Source organism: Rhinolophus sinicus, linkage group LG04 (genome assembly GCF_036562045.2).
Source record: "Rhinolophus sinicus isolate RSC01 linkage group LG04, ASM3656204v1, whole genome shotgun sequence".
NCBI lineage: Eukaryota > Metazoa > Chordata > Mammalia > Chiroptera > Rhinolophidae > Rhinolophus > Rhinolophus sinicus.
The window spans coordinates 44,353,044-44,369,361 of NC_133754.1; the positions used below are offsets into that span (position 1 = coordinate 44,353,044).

Genomic DNA, 16,318 nt, shown 5'->3' on the forward strand with positions numbered 1-16,318 from the left:
GGACTCTGCATTTTAAACAAGCAGCTCAGTGGTTTTGTGCTAACTGAAGTCTGGAAAGCAGCATCGCAGAGAAGCTCTGCTCAGAGATGTAGAGACTCCTTGCTTACTGTGGTTTGGACCCCTGCCACTGTGCTGCACAGCTGCGGGGTCACTGTGATACTGTGTTCAATTTACAATGTTAATGGCACCCCCTGAAGCCGTGGAGTGGGCACGGTGCACAGTTGTCTGCTGCAAGCCTTCGTGCAGCATTATTTTGATTGGTCTACATATATCAATATGAGCCAACATTTAATAGTTGAGAAATTCTTCATTAAAGTCCAAAGCTCGGGGCTGCATTTCTATTATACATCCTCCACTCCCTCACGGCATTCCAGCGTAGAGCTGAGGACTGGCTCAGCTCTTCAGTTGGGATGTGTGCTGATTAGTTCAAGACATTGTCCAGCATCTCCTATTGTCCCTGCTACTTTAGGGGCTGTTGTTATGCCTGTATTGTTGGCTTTTCATAGAAAAAGAAAAAGTCAGTTCTTTGTATCTAGGTCACTATCAAAAGCGGGAAAATGAAAGACAAATCAAAAACTGAGAGAGAACACATTTATTTGTGTAAGTGGGAGAATATTACTGTGTGATTAATGTGCCAGCGAAATGTGTCTGTTGATTGCTCATGGCCAGCCTGCTTCCCTCAGAAATGGTTCATCTGCACACTTGAGTGTGGCAGGCCCCATTTGAACCTCAGGCCAGCGCGAGAAGCTGCAGTGATAAGCAGACCAGAAGCGGATCCTGCAAGAAGGAGGAAGAGAGAGAATGAATCTTCTCTCTCCTCCGTTTCAGCACACCCTGAGAACACCACAGAGGGAGTAGCTTGACCTCCCAAGAATCAGGATGTGGTGGAAGTAAGCTAGAACCTGCACTTCTGGGTCCTTCGTCATATGGCATGATCGCACGCTTCTGGTTCTTTGGTCCTAATTACTACTTTAAAAACAAACTGTCTTATGGGGTGGCTGGATGGCTCAGTTGGTTAGAGCCAGCTCTCAATAACAAGGTTGCCGGTTCAATTCCCACATGGGATGGTGGGCTGCGTCCCCTGCAACTAAAGATTGAAAACGGCAACTGGACTTGGAGCTGAGTTGCGCCCTCCACAACTAGACTGAAGGACAATGACTTGGAGCTGATTGTTTCTGGACAGTGTTCCCCAATATTCCCCAATAAAAAATTAAAAACAAAACTGTCTTATGAGCATTCTGGCACAAAGAAACAGACTCAATTTTGAGAACTGTGTTAGACTGCTTGCCAACGTTCAGAGTATAATTATTAAATGCTAATAATAATAGCAAGAACTTACTACAGGCAGGACCTGTGCTTAGTGTGTTTTTAAGATGATACAGAACACACAGCATACAGTAACAGTCCACAAATCATTTCTGTTAAAAAGAATTGCTGATAAAAGCCCTGACCTTTTCAGATTTGGCATGATGGGTTGTTAGCTAGAATTTATGGAAACTATGGGGGAAAGTTTGTTCTGTTGTGAATTTTCTTGGAATAATTTTTTTTTAATGATATCTACCTTTTGTCTTAAAATCCAGGTGGATTATTTTCCTTATCAATCCAATTCTTGGGTTTCTTGGCAGATGGTGTTAGTGTCTCTTTTCCCTTCCTCTAGGAAATCTAAAATAAGAGAGTAGACCTTGTTAGTTACCATCACAAATGTATCACGATCAATGATATTTAATGCCTCTATTTTACATGTGGAGTCTCATACACCATTTAAACTCCATGGTGTAAGAATAATGCGGAAAATTGGAGAGGATTGAAAAATAAAAATGATCAACGTGTTGAAAAGTTACAGAAAAATTTAATATGGAAACAGAAGGTTGAAGGTGTTTGAAAAACTCACTTCAAAGAGAATAACAAATCTGGAGGGTATTGAACCGATTTTCTAGTTACCTGGTAGCTGTAGAGCAGGTTTGGTTAAAAATATTACACTAAGCAACCGCAAGGGAAAAACATAGGAGCATGAGCACCAGAGATCAAGGTTATAACCAACGAAGGGCATGTTTGTGTTGGAAGAATGGGAGGAGCACAAAGGCAGTGGCTTGTTAAAAAGGAGACTCAGCCGGATGGACATATGGTCTGTCCAAGGTCAGTGTCAGGATGCCACCGCTATTGTGGGCGTTCCTTCCTCCTTGGAGTCTGATCCCTTCATGCAGTGTCCACCTGAGACCCAGTCTGTTGGTCTGGCATCTTTGCACAGGGGAAAATCTCCTTGGCCTGCACATGAAAACACACTGCTATCAGCTGGTTCAGAAAATAACAACCCAGGTTTCTATTCTTTCATATATTTTTAGCCATTGGTGGGGCACTCATTGCTGAATAATTTCCTTATAAATAAATACTCCAATCCCAGCAGGTCTAAGGATATAAATAATTGCCAAATCAGAACAATCACCTCACTTTTTAACCAACCTCAGTTTTTCTACATGTATACTATCACTGAAACAAAGCAAAGGAAAATGCCAAATCCCCTTATTTATGCAGTTCTACCAGTAGACTTTTTGAGACTGTCCTAGAGCATAAATTATTTTACAATGGTTTTGGAAATCCATATTTGGTAGGGAAGGGGGAGTGGAGAGGGAGAGGGAAGGAAGAGAGGTGGCGTTGTCTTGAAATGTACCTGGGGTTTATTTTAATCAGGTATGGTACGATGACAGACATGGAGACAACTGCCTTTCAAGAAAAGTGTATTATCTTCAATTCTCAAGGGGAGGAAGCACAGCAAACCACACAGGGCCACATGGGGAAGCAGCAGGGTTAGTCAGGAGGCTGGAGTGAGGAGAGAGCACAGCCCAGAGTCTTTACTGTGCTTTCTTCAGGGATGCAAGGGCAAGGAAGGGTAGGCAAGTTTGAGCAAGTTTAGGATTGAATAGTTTGAATGATTTTGGTAGGCTGTGAGCTATAAGTGTGGGCTCTAGTTTTCTGGTATTTGGCCCTGGGTGACTTAGGAGAGGGGAATGTTGACTTGGTGTGTGAGAGTTAGACGAAGGAGGCAGTTGGGAGCAGGAGCCCAGGATTAGTTGGTTTGCATATGAAAGGCAGGTTCACAGGAAAGTTGTTTACTGTCTCTAGGAATTAGCTGGCCCTGAGCGGGTCAGTCTCTCCAGGACCTGGGATGCCAAACACCATAAAGTATAGAAAATAAAAAACACGACTAATACAGGGTCTGGTGTTCCAGAACCAGATCTGAGTGACCTCTGTGAAGGCTGAGGGCAAGTCTAGTCAGGCACGCTATACACTCAACCTGGGTTGTGGTGTAACTGACAACAGGGGGTTCCTGCCAGGGCACATGGTGACAGGCAGGTCATTGCTCCTCGGAAGGGGGTGGGATGCTGTATTAGGGTTCTCCAGAGAAATAGGATCAGTAGGATGTATAACTACATATCTCTATATAGCCACATATTTCTCTATTTCCCATACCTCTCTCTCTCTCTCTCTCTCTCTCTCTCTCTCTCTCTCTCTCTCTCTCTCCCTACCTATCTGATTATTGATTTATTTTATGGAATTGGCTTATGTGATTGTGGGGGCTGGCGAGTCCAAAATCTGCAGGATGGACGAGGAGGCTGGAGACTTGAGGAAGAGCTGATGCAGCAGTTTGAGTCTGAAGGCCATCTGCTGGCAGAATTCCCTCTTATTCAAAGAAGGTCAGCTTTTTACTTAAGGCCTTCATTTGATTGAATGAAGGTCCCTTTTCTATTATGAAGGATTGTCTTAACAACCTCGTGGGTTACTTGGGCTTCTTTTAAAACATACCATAGTCTGGGTGGTTTAAACAACAGAAATGTATTTCTCACAGTTCTGAAGTCTGGGATTTCCAAGATTAAGGTGGCAACTAATTTGGTTCCTGGTGAGAGCCCTCTTCTTGATTTGTAGATGGGTACCTTCTCGCTGTATCCTCCCACGGTGGAGAGAGAGACCATTTTTCTCATGTCTCTTCTTACAAGGGTACTAATCCCTTTCCTGAGGGCTATACCCTCGTAGCCTTCTTACTTCCCAGAGTCTTTGCCTCCAAACCCCATTTCATTGGGGATTTGGGCTTCAACATAGGACTTTGGAGTGGGGATACAAACATTCAGTCCATCGCAAGAGTAATCTGTTTTACTCAGTCTGCTGATTTAAATGTTAATCTCATCTAAAAAAAATACCTTCATAGCAACATTGAGATATACTTGATCAAATATCTGGGTATCGTGGCCTTGCCAAGTTGACACATAAAATTAACCATCATAAACAGTGTTAGTGGACTATAAAAGGAAGAAAAAAAAAGTCTAGGAGCACAGGGCATGCAATGCTCCTTCATTGGAGTATGAGTGGCCACTGGTTATCTCAAAAATGTAAAGCCCACCCACTTGTCAGACCTGGGGGAAGCAGCAAATGTGGCTTGATGCTGCATTTCCTGATTCATCTCATTCAATATATAAATAGCTATTAAAGCCCTACTGTGTGCCAATCACTAAGCTAAGACTTCAAGAAATGAAGATAAAGACAGGGCCTGCCTGAAGGTGAGCGAGGAGATAAGCAATTACACAATGACTACCATGTAGTGTGTACTTCCTTTGAAGAGGAACCCCCAAGGGCAAAAGGAGCTCAAAGGCATGGCATCCAGCCACCATCACAGAGCAGTGGACTGGAACCTCTCAAATGCCTCTTATCTCATGTCAGAATTGGCCCTAGTGACTGGACCACAGGTTCATCTGCTGAGGAAGTTGAAAGTGAGCTATGCCTGTGGGGAGCGGTTGGAGATGGAGGCTGGAGCCAGGTAAGTGAGTGACTGAGAGACTCTCCTTATGCTGGACAAATGAAAAAACAAATCCTATGAATTATAAATATTTGAACCAATGGAATAGTCTTCTGGAATATGTATGGACAAATTAAGACAATTAAAAGTTTCTGTGTCTCCTATTTATAAATGCTATACCTAAGAGCAAGGTATAAGAAAATGTCTTTATCTTATACATCTGATACGCAATTTTGAAAATTACCTACCACTGCATTGTTTTTATTCACATTAGGCTATTCAGAACCCAACTACATTTTGGCAAATGTTATGCATGGCATAAATGGCACATATCTAGTCTAATGGTTCTTAATTCTAGGAGACCCAATTCTCCCTTTTATAACAAATCTTCTGTAATTCTACCTTTAATAACCTAAATGAAACTCAAAGAAAATATGCTATGCATACTTTTAATAATCAATATAACACCCTTACTTTGACATAAAGAAACAAAGGAAAGAAGTTTATCGTAAAATAATACATAGATCTGTAGGTGTTTGGGTATAACCACGCTAGAACACACAGTGCTTGCATCCACTTGTAAATATATTAGTTCGTATATAAGTAAGAAGATCAGAAGTGATGCCACACAGGATATAAAGAAAAATTAAAGAGCAGGGGAACTATGCACAGCAGAATAAAAACTAGCGTAGATGAGTTCGTACATGTGTGGTACCAACAGACCAGACATGTTTGTATATGACATGAGAAAGAGAAGTAACCTTAACTTAGCCTCCAAGAAAGAGCAGATGGTCAGAGTAGAGAAAATGAGGAAGTTAATTGTCTCACAAATGTGACAGGCTCTATATGAGTGGCTTAAAAATTACTTCCCTATGTTTTGAAGGGGTAGTGATGAAGTCTGACAGAAAACTGATCTGTTCTGAAATCCCACCACATGTTAGGGCGTATGTTCCATCTCTAGAACGCAGACCCTGGAGACCACATCCTTTGATATGTGATGGGAAACAGAAATGAATCAGAAAAAAAAAAGCTTTAGAGAAACGATGTGTTGAACTTCTAAGGTGGGTACTGGAGGAAGGCTGAGAAGAGAAAAAAAAAAAAAGCAAACCAACCCCATCACTTCCCTAAAAACACCCCACACCATAATTTCCATGTGTAATTTTCTTGGCATAGCTTTCTTAATGTGCTATGCAAACCGGAACCAGGATGGTGCAGGTGATAACTGCCAGTGCCCTGAGTCAGGGCACACTCTCCAGCTGCAGCTCTTTGCCCGCGGGCTTGCCCGACCATCAGAGCCTCTGCCCACTCACGTGGTGGATGGAAGTGAGGGGAAATTACACCGCTTGAGGGTAGCCCACCGGGATTGATGGGAGACAGTGGATAACTACCCCAGCGGCCTTGCCCTATGGTCGATGGCTCTGTAGCCCTGACGCCAGTTGCCCACAGTGCTAATTTGATCATTCTTCTCTACTATCTTTCATCCTTCCCTTCCCTGTCTCACTTCCTCCTTCTCACACTGGTCTTTTTTAGGACCACTTCTACCCAAACTTGAAACTTTGTCTCAAATTCTGCCTTTGGGGAGACTGGAACTAAAACAGATGGTGATAATCTGAAATATTTTTTAACATTTGATCAATATAATTTAATAAGGTTCTAATTTTGTTCAAAGAAATGTCAAGTACTGTTACATTTTGTCGCTTTTGCAGGTATTGTTCCACTGCACTGAAACCCTTTCCACCTAAATACGCAGTTGGAAACACTATAATAAATAATATAGCTCCCATGTTAAAGAAGGATGAACGAAAGTCTCAGCTGAAGCCAAACCTTTATGTAGATTAAATGATATTTTTTGTCCCCCAAATTATGTTCTATCTCAACGTTTCCTACAAACATTGGCTAATATGTTGCATCATTTTCAAGTGGATTAATCACCTAATGTGTATAAATCCACACTGATCTTTAGACCTAATCATTATACATGTTTAAATAGCATCAAAATTAGCAGTGTAATTCAAAACCAGCATCTCAGACCTAATTTTATCTGCGACAAATAAAGAAACTATGAAAATCCTGGGCAAGAAAGCTCTTAAAATGATGTAAATTTGTTGAAAATCTCATGACAATCCTTCCTCTTTAATAATATCAATCTCATTTGCTTCCAATTTAAGGACTTCATTTAACATTTCTGATACATATGAAATATGTGTCAAATCACTTCATAATATTTTGATGCCATTGTATAATTTTTTTATTGATTGAAACAAAAATTTCATGTTTGTATTAAATAAGTTAAATATTTTACAACAATTTTCATTGGAATGCCATTTTATTCTATATGTAGGATCAGAAAAACTCCTTTTCACAGTCACTGCAAAGATTACAAAATAATCTTTTATTCAAGGCATAAATTTAAGTTTTATTACTAGCACTGATAGCATTCATTGATTTGTGAATCTTTCACTATGACTTTTGGTGACTGAGGGTGTCAATGAATCATTCAATGACTTGCGACCATGGCTGTTGGTACTTTTGTTTACTAACCCATGTTACTAGCTGACCATGGTTGCTGCTCTGTCTGTTGTACAATGATATTGAAAAAGGAAAAATTTTTTCCTGTGAAATAACTCTTAATAATTTCAAATTTTCACAACTCTTGCATCCATTGTACATATGGAAATAAATTTTCTGCTCAATGTTTCTATTCCAATGAATCTTACATTTGCAGTCAGCAAAGCTTTATTATACAGGTTACTTCCATTCACTTGCAACAAACATTCTTTAAAGTGTAAATTTTTTCATAGCCTATTTTTTACCGTTTTGGATTTCTTATACAATATTATTACTCAACAGAATGGAATAAATCATTTAAATATTTTACTCTCATAATAATAACCTAGTAAACATAGCTAGTAAAATTAATATTTCTCTTATATTGTTTGTATTACCACAGATTGCTATCATTGTGCTATTCTGTAAGAAATGATGCTTTAGATCCTTCATATTAGATTTTTTTTAAAAATTTAGGGACAATACTATGATTTTCAAACTTTTCTTAATTCCCTGAAGTTTCTATCTTTGCCAACTCTATCTTTTTTGATAAAATTCACTTAATCTTGATGGGTTCATCTAGATGAACTAGAAAAAAAATGTCAGTATGGACACTTTCAATATTCAACTGAATATTCTCAGCACCTTTTCTTAATATTTAACATTACAGATACTGTAGTATTTTTAAAAATAAGAGCTAAATTAATATATCTCTGTGAATGATACAGGATCACTAAGAATGCACCAGCCATAAATGTAAAGCGATACTGGTGATTCAAATGCAATATTCAGGGTTGTGTGTTGCTTTGACTTGGTGAACAATTTTTGACTAAGTTCCAAATAACAAGCAAAACAGTATAATAGTGGTATTTCTGGAAAATTCAGCATGAATTAAAACTGCGAAGCACATGTGCTTACGTGTAAAATGGAATTGGTTTTAGATTAAAATAAATACAAACAAGCTTTTACTTACGTAATAAACATGAGATGGGAGACTCAAATGTTGGTTAAGAAAGAGAACAATTCTTTTTCGGTGAAAGGATTGTGTCTGGCATCACTGGACCCAGTGTGATATCCCCCAATTCACTGTGACAATCAAAACTATGCTTACGAATTTCCAAAATGCTCCCTGTTCAGTAAACATCTATTATGAAAGCTATGAAATTGTTAAAAAGAAGTAACTACTCTTTAAAAAATTTCCAGACCTATTTTCTCATGAATATTACTTTCATAGATATTATAAGCTGAAAGTGCATTTGAAGCAGTATGAAGGCTGCTTTATCCAAGGATTGACCATCAATACTAGTCATCGTCTGATTCCTCTAAAAGGTTGCTGATAGATTCCTGGGAATGTGGAAAGGAGCTCATCCATCAGAATATGGAAAAGGATATGGCCTATAAACTTAAAGCACAGTAGCTGTCATCTGTTCAGAACTCAATACTTTGGAAGTTTATGATTTTTATTTTTTGTTCTTGACACCTCTACTACTTAGTAATGTTCAGAAAAAATCCAGTCTACCTCTGTTATATGAAAGGAACACTGTGCTAAAGGATTTATAAAAAATACAGGAAAGGCATTGCCATTGATGTTTGGTCATCAACCTTCTCCCAGGACTCACCTGGAGATTTTCCTTTTGGTGCCAAAACCTTAGAGATGCTGTGTTTTATTAAAGGAAGACAATGCCTTCACACCAAGAGACTCAAAACAGGTTAGGAAACAACATTTTGTAAGACACATTCCCTTCCCGCTAAGGGTTCACTCTCTCAAGCCATCGCTATTACCCCAATGTAGAAAGCAGATTCAAACAGACACAGCAAGGCAAACGATGATCCCCAGTAATTGAATTAGTTCTCCATAATACAATCTAGAGAAGAGACAAGGTGTAAATATAGGCAAGGACAACATAAATGATATACACTAAAAGATCTGAGACTGTGTGATAAAGGTTAGATGAATTACACTAGTATAGGTGTGGGGACAGAACCAGGAGGGCAGTTTCCAGGCTCTTGGCCTCACGTGGAAAGGTGCTGGCTCAGGTAGTAAATGGCCACCAACTGTGATTGGATGGCCATCAGCTGTTACCAGTGAGCCATTGGCCACTGATATAACTGCTGTGGCTACGCTAGCAAGCGGTGGAGTGTTGATTGTTGATCCTGTGGCTCCTGCTTCCTGCGTCTCCAACCCAGCCGCCAGCGAGAATATAGTGGTATGACTCCCCTACTATGGCTCCGTGGGTGTTCCTTTTTGGCCTCCCCATGTCCTGCATTCTTATGTGGGGAGCAGGAGCTGAGACCCTGCATGCCACCCTGTATGACAAAAGCGTTTCTAAACTTCTGCACTATTGACATTTTGGGCAGGTTTTTTTTTTTTTTTAAATAAATAATAACCTATTTCTCACCGTTCTGGAGGCTGGAAGTCCGAGATGAAGGCGCCAGCATGCTGAGGTGAGGGCCCCCAGGTGAGGATATGAGACGTTGCATATCCTCACATAATGGAAGAGGCGGGCAGGAGAATCCTTTATTGTGGGGGCTGCCATTGCAGGAAGTTTAGCACCATCCCTGGCCTCTGCCCATTACATGCCAGTAGGAGCCCTCTCCCAATTGCAACACCAAAAATGTCTTCAAATATTGGCCTCCTCTGGAGGCCAAAATCACCCCCTGTTGAGAATCATTGCACTAGTGCTTCTCAGTCTTCACCTGCATGCAAATCACCTGGGGGTGGGGGCCGCTTGTTAAATGATGATTTAGTAGGCCTATCCAGGGCAGGGTCTGGCGCTGCCCAGTCCAAACAAGATCCCAGGTGATGCCCATGCTGTCTGTCCAAGGACAGCACTTGCTTCTTGGAGGACAAACCTACAGCTTTCTACCAGTCAACATGTACTGCTCCTCAGAGTACAAAGTAGATGTGCACAATGTATAGATCATGGAAGATAAGTTCAAGCAAGGACTACATACCATATTATCATGCCTTTACTTAAGAATGTTTGTTGAATTGAACATAAATAAGCGAAAGGTTTGATTTTTGTCTTTTTTTAAGCTTCAGAGCGCTTTATGAACTCGTTTTAGCAATTCTCAAACCACTTGGTTTGGGGATCCCTTCACTACTCCTCAAAATAGTTGAAGCCTGGAAAAGCTCTGAGGTACTGCCCCGAAGGCCTGAGCATAAGTGGACAGCACCCAGGGACAGGTTAGAGGTCACAAAGAAACGTCCAGCGCATTCCAGAAGAATCTGCCGCCATCTCGGCTCCCCGGGGGCATGCAGGCGGCGCTGGGCACTGGTGTGCGGCTCCAAGGAGTTACACCTTTGCTCCTCCTACACGATCCCATTCCTTTTCCAAAGGGCGCCAGCGCCCGTCGGAAAAACCGAAGAGGCGGAACCTCCCGCTGAGGACGCACTTCCCTTTCCAGGCAGGAAGGGAGGGGGCGGACGGAGCGGTGAGACCTACGGGACGCGCATGCGCTCTTCACAGGCGGCCCCTGGAGGGGAATCGAGTTGCGGGATTCACCGCCCCGCCGGGAGTGCGCCTGCGCGGTCGCGGGGTCCCTCCACCTCTGCTTCCCCTCCCACTGTCCCCCCGCCGGGGCTCCGGGTCAGGCGGGACCATGTTCACCAGCACCGGCTCCAGTGGGCTTTGTGAGTATCGGCCGCCGCCATCCTGGCTGTACCCCACACGCCACACTGCGCACCTCCTTAAGGAGGCTGGAGGCAGCGGGGGCCTTCGGGTTGCAGGACGTTTGGGGGCCGATCCTCCATCCCGGCGCCCACACCTCTCGGTGCTGCCTGCCCATGGGGGGCGACGGGCACCGCCCCCACCTCAGCCTGCGGGGGCGAATGGGGACTGAGTCCCGCCGCCAGCCCTGCCCCCTCCACCTATCAGCCCCAGGTTCGATGCTCAGGTGCCCTAGGGACTGTGGCAGGTGGGCAGTTAGCGTCAGGGTGGGGCCGGTGGTGTCCTGGCCCGGCCCCTGTCCTCAGCGGTGCGTGTGCCAGGCCCAGAGGAGCGGCCGTCCTGCTGGAGGCGAGGTTGGCAGCCGGCCCGTTCCTAGTCACCTTGCTCCATTCATTTAGGCTAACGAGGGACCAACGGGCTCTCCCTCACGTGTAAAAGTGCAACCTCTGGTTCAACAGCTGATCTCAGGTCTACTTCGATTTCTGCCTGTCAGTCTCACGTAAGAGTTTTTAGACAAACGAAAACTGATCAAAGTACTTTAAAGTGGAAGGAAGTTAGGAAGCCGTGTGGCAAGAAAGCGCGGACCTTAGGGTTCCATGTTGCTAGATACTTGACTTGAGTGTCAGCGGTGGTCAGCAGATAGAGGGCAGCGATGTACCTAGATCGCCTTTTTAAACAACTTTTTCTCACTGAAATTGTTTAATTGACTTGTAGTAAGGCGTACTGTCTGTTAACTAAACAGTACTGAGATTAGGCACTGATAACAGCCCACAGAGAACTGTTTGAACAGCTATAATTTTGCAATTGCTTGTCACACTGTTTAGCTCATATATTTATACATGTGGAGTTAATCTTGCCAGAGTACAAAAGCAGTTGACATATGCAAATATTAAGGGTCTGTTGTGAATGTTTGGAACGTTTTTTTGAGAATACATATATTAGTGTGAGAGTTAGTCTCAGAGCCACAGGCACACTTATAAATCTTCCTCACTTCTCAACTTCTCAGGTTTTGAAGTGGGCTTAATATATTTATGATTTCCCTTGTTTCATAATTTGATTCATGGCATCTTTCAAGAATTGGACACAGAGTAAATTACAACTATGTACTACCTAATTAATTCTGCCCAAAACTACCTTTGGGTAGAGAACATTATGACTGTTGATAAAACTGACAGTCAGGAAGGTGATGGCATTTTCACACAGTGAACCATACACTGGTGGATATGAAATTAATGGTAGAGTGCTTCAGTTTATTTTCTTTCAGCATTTTGAGCTATCCTTCCTTGCTGACCAAAATACATATGAAAAGTTAAAAAGGCAAGTGAAATCTGTTGCTGATTACTGTGTTAGCCTATGGGCAAAGTATATAAAATTTGATACATGGTGACTCTGGGTAAGGTAATACTTAATTATCTGTGGCACAGGGTGGATGAATATTGAATTCTAGGAACCAAACTGTTTCGCAGGAAGAGGCTTAGGCCAAGGGCTCCTCCTTAGCTTTCTTGCCCTGTTTCTAAAATAAAGTATCTGCAGTGTAAGTTGATGGGATGGCCATTCCTCAGAAGATCATATCTTATGTGCTCATTTAACAAATATTCTGGGCATCTGCTGTGGGCCAAAACTTGTGCTAGGTGCTGGGAATGCTACATTAAACAAGTCTTGGTCCCAGTGTTTACAGTGGAGTTTACGCACAGTTTTTCCAGGACTGGTCTTTTGGCAAGTCCGGGTGTAAACAGTTAACCTGCTTTAAAATTTTTCTTTGCAAGACTAGAGGGAAGTGATTTTCTTTAGATAGGAAGTATGGCTCTTTGGTAAGTTAGAGTTCTGATCCTGGTTAAGTATCCTGATAAAGAATAATCTGCCTACTTCTGCCCCCATGGGTGGTGAATTAGGTTCTCTTTTTGAGAGAAGAATCTGCCATTTCCTATCACCTGCATGTTTCCCACATTTTGTGACTAGTAGGTAATGATATTTTAGTGTTATACTTGCTTCCCCCTTCCTTTATCCATTCAGCAAGTGTCTGTTGAGTACCCATGTAAGCCACGCACTGTTTGTGTACAGAAGGTAAAGTGGTAAGCAAGATAAAGGAGACCAACATCAAACAGGTTAACAAATAATTAATGTGATTTCACATAGTGATAAGCGTCGTGAAACAAAGTAAGAGGGTAATGGCAGGTTATGGTGGACTACTACCTTAGCATTTGTGGTCAGGGAGGATAACTGGGAAGGTGACATTTGAGCTGAGACCCCAATGGTGAGAAGGAGCCAGCCATGTCAGAGTTTGTTGGAAAACATGCATTTTTCAGAAAGGGAACTGCAAGCACAAAGACTCAAACAGGCACAGCAGGGCATTTTCAAGGTACTAAACAAAGCAGGGGCCACCAGGGCAATAAATCAAGGGAAGGGCATTTGTGATCAAGTCTTTGAAACTATATTGCTGTTTGCCCAGTCATACAATGATGACTGGTTAAAAATGTGTAGTAAAGTGTTCATGACATATTTTACATTCCTTGCTTATAGATCAATGCTACAAGTCAACTTTGTGTAATAGATTTATCATTTATTACATTTATTAATAAGTGTTCCCATTACTTATTCACATTCTAGTATATTCACTATGTAACAGTGGACTCAACCAACATTAATTTCACCTCTAATGTATTCCATGTATAGTTCCCACTGAGACAAGGAGTTCAGTGTCTCGTGGGGAAAAATTTTCAGAAGAAATGAAACAACTTATATACTTGGTGCTGTGGGTATTTGAGGAGTTGGCATGATGGAGGGGGAAAGCACAGTTGTTAAAGAAAACTTGTCAATGTAGGCAGTATTTGAGTTGATTTTTGAGGAATGAGGAAGAGTTTGTTAGATATACAAGTGGGAAGAGGTTCTCCATGAGGGCCATAGCCTGGGCAAGGCCTGGCAAAGAGGCAGGAGGTAATGAATTTGAGGATTGTTGATTACAGCTGGAGTGAGCAGTTCCTAAGAGATGTGTGATGAAGTCATCTAGAGGGCAGGTGAGAAGAGAACTGAGGACAGAACTTGAACAAGGAGAGGAGGGGGAACCTGGGAAGAAGGCTGAAGAGTAGCCAAGATTCCTCCTCTTCAGTGATGTAGACAGGAATGAAAGATGGAGCAAAATCTGAGATGGAGAAGCAGGTTACGATGTTGAGTACAAGTCAAGAATGCTTCGCGTTGTCACAGGAGGGAAGACGAGAGAATATTGGCGATGGGAACCATGTTTTCCATATGCTGTCTGTGTCCTGGCTGCAAAAAAAAAGCAACTGTGGAGTTTTCTGAGTGTCTCGATTCCTGGGTCCCATCCCCATGGAGTCAGATTCCGAAGGGCTAATGTAGGTATCAGATGTCATCCCAGGGAGATTCGAATGGACAGACAGATTTCGGTCAAGGCAAGAGGGTGGCCAGCAGGTGAACAGTTAGAGGGAGTTGCTGAAGGCCCCAGTACTTTAATTACTACTACTTTAAGTAGCAGTGAGAATGGACAGGACTGAGAAAAAGGATGCTAAAGATGTGTAAGTGGGTAGATTGTGTCAGTAAAGCTTGGTGGAGTGTGGGAGAGAAAGGTGTTGAAGTGACTTTGGGGAGCAGATGTGTTACCGTGCGACTAAGACAGGTAATGTGTTGAACGAGGCTCGTTTTTGGGGAAAGTGAGTTCAAGTTTGGGCATGTTTCATGTTGAGAGGTCTGTAAAGTCCAGCTGGGAATACCTAGGAGACTTAGAGAGAGGGAGCTGGACTGGACACGAGTAGTTAGGTGAGTTGTGCCGTGGATGTGAATGAGGACAGTAGAAGCAGTGCGTCGAGTTAGAAGGGGGAGGACAGAACTTTAAGCAATTCCAATATTTAAGGGATTGCAAGAAAGAGGAGACTGCAGAGCAGGCAGAGATGGGTGTTTCTTCAGGGGAAACCTGTCTTCTGCCTGCAGTCCAATTTACTTTGCTCTCTTTTGTTGTAAACAAACTCCCACGGCTTCTTCACTGTGTTTCATCACCATGAATCTGAGCGCCAGACTCTTGATCCCCTCATTGTCTCCAATTTACAGCCCATTTCTAGCATCTTTTATATCCAGCCTGGAACCCATAGTTAATTCCCTGAGTTGTGTTTTCATCAGGACTCTCAGAACTGGTGCTTCTCTCCTGCTGTGCTCATCTAGCAAATTGCCCTCCTCGTACTAATGTATGGTGTCTAATCCAAGCAAAATCATGCACGATTGCTGTTCCATTGCTTGGACTTGGTCATCTCCCTATGCTCTTCCCCTTTTATCCCTGTCCTCAAGACTATTCCATCTCTAACCATCTCACTCAACCTATCCGAAAAATTCGGGCTGTCACCTGCACACAGCCGCTCCCTAACTTGTCTATACCCACACTTGAACAATTGTTAAAGAAGATTTCTTTAGGTGGTTCTTGAACTGATTTTTGAGGGATGAGTAAGAGTTTGTCGGGCATACAAACTTTGTTCCTTTCCCCCAATCTAGAAGAATCAAGAACCTTCTCCTAAATGAGGCTCACCCCCGACCTGTTCTTGACTCATACTTGCTGCCTTTTCCAAAGTGCCACTCCTTCCTTGTCTCTTCTGAGAAAGAGCCTGACAAGTGGTTCAAGCCGATGCTTTCTCCTGTGGGTGCCTTAGTGGGCTCTTCAGAAACTCCCCGAGTACTTCAGATACCTTATCTGTGGAAAGGAGGTAATATTATCTATTTCATTGGGTTGTTATGAAGATTAAGAGTTAATATGTGTAAAGCTCCTGCTCAGAGTTAAATGTTTTCAATTGGATTCTTCTTCTGAGTCTTAAAAACGCAAAAGCGGAACGCTTCTATTGACCCTATCCTGAACCTTTCCAACTGCTGACCACTTTGTTTCTTCTTCCCAACCAAGCTTTGTGAAAGGGCATCTTCCCTTTTCCCTTTTTCCCCTTCCTTCACTCTTTAGCCCTCTGCAGTCAATGAGCTACTCTTTGATGGTCACCCACTGTGGCTCTGTTCAAGGTACATACTTGGCTCGCTTTTCAAGTTCTTGATTTAAGAGCTGTTTAATGAGCACTCCTTGAGCCAGCTACACTTCTAGGTGTGTGGGATTCTGTAGTAAATAAAAGACAAAAGGCACATTCAAGTGGCTGTAATCTTAGGTAACAGAAGTCACAAAATACAGGTTCAATTTAAAAATGGACAGTATCCAGTTCAGTATTTTATTCAACACTTGTCTTCACTGAAGGGTAAGACTTTTTCTCCTCTTTCTCCTAGTTAAAGACTTATAGTTGGCATCTACCTGCTGGGAAAGAAAGGAGTGTGATTGGCT

At 42.4% G+C, this 16,318-nt stretch overlaps 1 protein-coding gene and 1 long non-coding RNA gene across 2 annotated transcripts in view; one reads left to right on the plus strand and one right to left on the minus strand.

Annotated features, from left to right (window-relative positions):
• Positions 1 to 613: 613 nt before the first annotated feature.
• LOC141571017 (uncharacterized) lies at positions 614 to 10,533 on the minus strand. Its single transcript, XR_012495470.1, has 3 exons — positions 9,733 to 10,533; positions 1,562 to 1,662; positions 614 to 777 (listed from the first exon to the last, which is right to left on the minus strand). It is a non-coding gene; the product is annotated as an uncharacterized LOC141571017 (long non-coding RNA).
• The window catches only part of UBAC2 (UBA domain containing 2), a 157,253-nt gene continuing 151,467 nt past the window's right edge, over positions 10,533 to 16,318 (plus strand). Inside the window, exon 1 of the mRNA XM_019756915.2 lies at positions 10,533 to 10,967. Within this exon, the coding sequence (XP_019612474.1) occupies positions 10,937 to 10,967 (31 nt within the window). The 5' untranslated portion in view covers positions 10,533 to 10,936. The remainder of the gene's footprint in view (positions 10,968 to 16,318) is intronic.